The sequence below is a fragment of the Meleagris gallopavo genome, chromosome 15, assembly GCF_000146605.3.
Source record: "Meleagris gallopavo isolate NT-WF06-2002-E0010 breed Aviagen turkey brand Nicholas breeding stock chromosome 15, Turkey_5.1, whole genome shotgun sequence".
In the NCBI taxonomy this organism is placed as follows: domain Eukaryota; kingdom Metazoa; phylum Chordata; class Aves; order Galliformes; family Phasianidae; genus Meleagris; species Meleagris gallopavo.
Genome location: NC_015025.2, coordinates 12,881,036 through 12,886,314, shown reverse-complemented (window position 1 = coordinate 12,886,314; position 5,279 = coordinate 12,881,036). Strand labels below are relative to the sequence as shown.

The window sequence follows — 5,279 nt, the reverse complement described above, 5'->3', positions numbered from 1 at the left end:
CGCCGCGCAGGCGCAGCAGCCCCGCTCTGCCCCGCCAGCCCGCCAACAATGCGGCACTGCCTGCTCCTAAAATGGCGGCGCGGGCGGCCCCGCGAGGGCCCCGCTACCTCTTTATCGCCCGGACCCAGCCCCGGTGTTTAGCGCCGTTTTCTCAGAACGTACCCGTACGCCTGGCCCTGCTCCGAGCCGCTCCCAAGATGCGATAGCAGGGCTGCGCACACGCAGCTCCGCGTGCCCAGCACCGCACAAATGCGGCCCGCGGTCTCTTAAGAAACCTCACAGCTGCCATTATCCTATCCACTACAATAGCCTAGTTCACACTCTGAATTTTACGAATCTTTTGCAGCAGCCGGAAAGTCTACACTTGTCAGGCTGCTGGAGAAGCACAGCGATGAGTGGGAGGTGATCCCCGAGCCCATCGCCAAGTGGTGCAACATCCAGACCAGTGAGGATGAGTGCGAGGTGGGTGTGCTGCACCAGGGGGCCTGAGGAAATGTGGGCATGGGTGGAAAACTGAAGTCATTGGCCAAGAAAATCGTGCCAATATTCACCTATACTTTATAGAGATGTTGTTTACTCCCAAGACCATTCAGTTATTCCCACCATGCTTTTCTTAAGAGACAACAAGGAAAGAATAAAACCCTACAAAACCCTATGAAACAGGTCTTCTCTCTTCTCCCCTAGGAACTTTCGACTTCTCAGAAGAGTGGAGGAAACATACTTCAAATGCTGTATGATAAACCTACAAGATGGGCTTATACTTTTCAGACTTATGCCTGCTTGAGCCGAGTAAGGGCACAACTGAAACCCATCTCAGCCAAGCTGCATGAAGCAGAACATCCAGTGCAATTTTTTGAGAGATCTGTGTACAGTGACAGGTAATGATCCAATGCAACAAGAGCTCAGAATAACAGCTCCAACACTTTAATATCAGTAAGAAGCAGTTTTAACCAACAGGCACGAGTTCAATGATGTAGGGAGCATTGCAGATGTAGGTCTATGTCACTGATGCTCTCAGTACTGGTTCTGATGGAAAGTACTTACGAAGTTCACTTACATTATTCCTACCCTGACACTAGTGTCTTTCATTGCAGGTATGTGTTTGCTTCTAACTTGTTTGAATCCGGAAACATCAATGAAACAGAATGGGCTATCTATCAGGACTGGCACACATGGCTTTTAAATCAGTTTCAATCTGAAGTAGAACTGGATGGCATGATCTACCTAAGGACCACACCTCAGGTATACTGAAGTATTCTTGACATACTGCAGTGACTTCACACACTAACACACTGAACCACCATTTCTCCAAAAGTAAGAAGCCTGCAGTAAACTCAGATTTTCTTTAGAGAGCAAATTAAACATATCATCCTTTCTGAGCTGCTATTCTGATACCTACAAATGCTGTTTTTGCTATTATATCCTAGTCACTAAGCAGCCAAAGCTCATTTCAAAAGCTGTACTTCAACAGCAGTGTATGGGAAGGAAAGAATCTTTCATAAGAACTGTTGACTTTTGACTCATCCAAGCATTCAAATTAATGCTCACTGATGTCTAATGCTTTTGAAACGTTTATAATTTTCCATGTTACACATTAATGGTTCTGATTTAATGACTACTTTAATACATTGTTAACATCCAGGCTTGCAATTTTTCAGAAATGCATGGAAAGACTACAGAAGAGGGGAAGAAAAGAGGAGGAAGGAATTGATCTTGAGTATTTGGAAAACCTCCACTATAAACATGAGACGTGGCTTTATGAAAGAAGTATGAGGTATGAACCTGCATCCCCTGGACCACTATTGTGGGCAAAATTGCTTAAATAACCTGTTGCCATTAGGAACCAGCTAATTCTCATTTCAACTTAAAAGCAAGGCTTTCTTCTACCTTCTGATAAAGTTGGTTAGAGGTAAAAACTAAGATCTAACTGAGTTTCACTCAGGCACAGTTGGAATGACTTAAGCATTAGCTTCAAGTGAAAAGCTATGCAGTTGTGATTTGTCTCCTGCAATTCCTTAAGTTTAGAACTGGAAGTACATAGAAATATGGCAGTTGAAATTGGATTCAGTGGCTAATTCCTTACTAAGCAACTTCCAATGTAAGGGAAGGTAAAGTCCTGATTACCTTTAAACTAGGGTGACTGCGTCTCAGCAAGGTTTAAATATTAATCCTAGCTTCAAAATAAGCAATTATCAGAAAGGCTTGTGGCAGTCCCTTGTATGAAGGAAACATGCCAGTGACTAAGCTATCTCTGCATGTCTTTTTCTCCCTAGACTCTTACTGAGTCATACTTATTAGCTTTCCCCACAGAGGAATTAGCTGGACATGAATGCTAACTTCAGGTTTTCCCTATAAGAACCTGAAATACTCTACTGAATGCAAAGCAAGAGGTTAAACATTTATTACTGACTGCAGCATATTAAGTCCATTGCAACAACAAAAAAAGATCATAGAGTTCAGGATATTCCTGGTAGGCAAGCATGACTTTCAGCTGAAATAAACAAAACTACTTCCAGATGGTGTACTAACAGATTCAAAACAATTCCAAGAAAAGTACGTTAAGCTGAACAGGCACATCTGCTTTTACTAAGTCTAGAATTCATACAGGATGACCCAAGAGTTCAGGACACAAGAATGTATTGCAGTGTTGTGGAATTATAACATTTACATTGTGTACTCATTCCAAACTCATGAGCAAACATTTCCTGTATTTTTAATACAAGTTAGAATGCTGTTCAGCACGCTTTGGAAATTGTTTTCAAGCATGGACAGTTCTCTTAAATCACTATTTTTCTATGTGACATCTAGTAGCGCAGCCACTGCTCTCAGGCTGCAGCTGAAACTGTCTTGCTCATCTCCTAGCAGTTTTAAACACCAGCCTTAGAACCTGTTAGAGGTCATTCCCACCAAAGGAAGCTTTAAAACTTCATCTTGGTAAATGGATTAGCAGCTAACTACAAAGGTGGTGGGGGACACACAGGGAAAGAAGTACTTCAGAGGAAAATATGCATTCCCTCTTATAAAAATTGGATTCCCAATAGTTGGCTGCACAGCACAAAGAATGAGGTAGAGAAACATAAAGAACGTTTCTCTTCTTCCTACCAAGAGACACTGAAGGGCCAGACCTGTGAAATGTACATTACAGTGATGCAGTGCAGATGAGTGATTAAGGACAGACTTGAACTAGGGCTTTATACCAAAGTCATCAGCATCAACATCCCAAGAGTACGTGGTAATCTGAGATGTCTTGGAAAGCAATTAGAACATTATGTGAGTAAAACTTTATATAAAGTAATTTGTAAAACAATGTTCATCTTTTAACAGAGTTGATTTTGAGAACCTTAAAGAGATGCCCATTCTAGTTTTGGATGTCAATGAAGATTTTAAAAATGATAAAATTAAACAGGAGTACCTGATTGATGAGGTAAGTATTACATGTTTTCTCCTGCAGTAATAATTGTAAGTTATTGAATTTTATGATTTTAATGTATTACCTTACAAATTCAAAGTACAGGAATTATGCAGTAGTAATCTGGGGCTTCTACAATTGGCCCTCTTCATCACGGATGAGGAAAATGCATTTATTTTCCTCCACAAAACTATTTAATCCCTTACTTGAAGGGGTTCAAGGGAAAAACGACTATTTTTTAAAGAGGGGCAGTTGTGGAGGCCAGTCAGACTGACTGCTCCCTGCCAAGTCTGCACTGCCACACCATTCATTAAATAGTTTACACAATGGTACCTTGCAATTCATGCCATCCATGATGCCTTTAGAAAACTAGTCAGATTAGAGCTATTTGTGCTCCTTCAAATATCAAGGCTGGCCATGGACAGCACATCACATCTGACAAACATAAAGAAAGATGTATGCAGCTCTGAGTGCGTGATGTGACACTTTAAGTAGGAAAAGAGAAATCCAACAGCCATCAGAAGAAACACTGAGTTAACAAGACAAAATGGTGTTTGCTAGTTCTGTGGAAAGACAAGATCAGGGAATAAATGCCCCAAAGCAGTCTGCTGTAGCTAACTACTCTGTACCCAGTCCAGAGCAAAAGAAATCCTAGCAACTATTTTTCTTTCTTGCTCTGGTCGTCACCAATGCTAAAGAATAATGTTTAAATCTAAAATCTAAATCTATGCTTGGATGCATGTTCAATCAACACAACATGGTGGTGTTTGCTATGAATCTGCATCTTCCACTATGGAAAAAACAGCAGAGCTTTGGCTCAATTTTCAGACAATCCCCTTTTTCCTAAGGAACAGCTACTTAGTGAAGCCATATCCATTTTTCTTTAATGAAACAGTATACTGTAAAGCTACCTTCCCTATCTTTCTAATGAATTATTTAAGTTACTCAAATCTTCCTAGTACTAATTATAGTAAAAGACATTACAGATCATGCATTATATGTAGATGAATTATATGTAGAGGCAAAACAGCACTGGAGACCAGTGTACAGAAGGAGTACAGTAACAACTCCTTTGTACCTTTAGAAAAGGGGAAACTTCTGGTGTTCAGTCATTTCTTTTAAAAATATGTTAAACATACGCTCTTGTTTCCACAGATCAAATCTTTCCTGACCTCTTAAGAAGAATTGAGATGTACATGAAATGCTTGGAACTCAAGAGTTCAATCACGTGGTCTTCGACATTCTAGCTAAACTAGATGTATTGTCAGTATAACTTATAAGCCTCAGAAAAGCAGTTTTGTTTGTTTGAACTTTGCTGTGTATTTTAAAGAAAAATAAAGAGTGCCTTGATAATGTATTTCATTTTATGTATATTCTCTACTCTTTAATAAAGATTTTTAAAATAACACGGGCTGGCAGCTGGCTCCAAGCACAGAGGAGTTAAGCGGTTATCAGCAACTGACAACCGGTAAATATAGATACCAGGCGCCAGGGCAGGGCTGTTTTGCAATAATTGGCATAGTTCACCATTTTAAGACAAGACTGTTATGGCGTCCAGAGCCTTTCCTTTCAACTTCTGCTTCATTAAATGGCTGTTTTCAAGGGATTTACACTACTTAAGGTCAGGTATTACTGCAGTCAGAAGGATTACACCTGGAACAAACTCTCATTTAAGGGTGCCTCGTTTACGATCTCCCCCATCACCGGAATTCCCCTTCCCCCACTCCTCCCCCCTTTCCCACAAGGCCGGCAGGGAGCAGGGGGAGCCGTCGGCAGGACAACAAACGCGCAGCAGCCCGCCCGCGGCTTCGTTCCCTCCCCGCCCCCCTAAACCTTTCTCCCCGTTCCAAAGCCGTCCAGCCGGGCGGCT

The 5,279-nt window shown here is 41.4% G+C and overlaps 1 protein-coding gene across 1 annotated transcript; it reads left to right on the top strand.

Moving 5' to 3' along the window:
- The first annotated feature begins 351 nt into the window (after window positions 1–351).
- On the top strand, window positions 352–4,766 carry LOC100551225 (deoxycytidine kinase-like). The gene is made up of 6 exons (XM_031555727.1): window positions 352–462; window positions 685–878; window positions 1,095–1,242; window positions 1,659–1,774; window positions 3,325–3,424; window positions 4,565–4,766. Exons 2-6 carry the CDS (start codon window positions 727–729, stop codon window positions 4,586–4,588), a joined length of 540 nt encoding a protein of 179 aa, XP_031411587.1. The 5' UTR covers window positions 352–462; window positions 685–726; the 3' UTR covers window positions 4,589–4,766.
- Window positions 4,767–5,279: the final 513 nt, after the last annotated feature.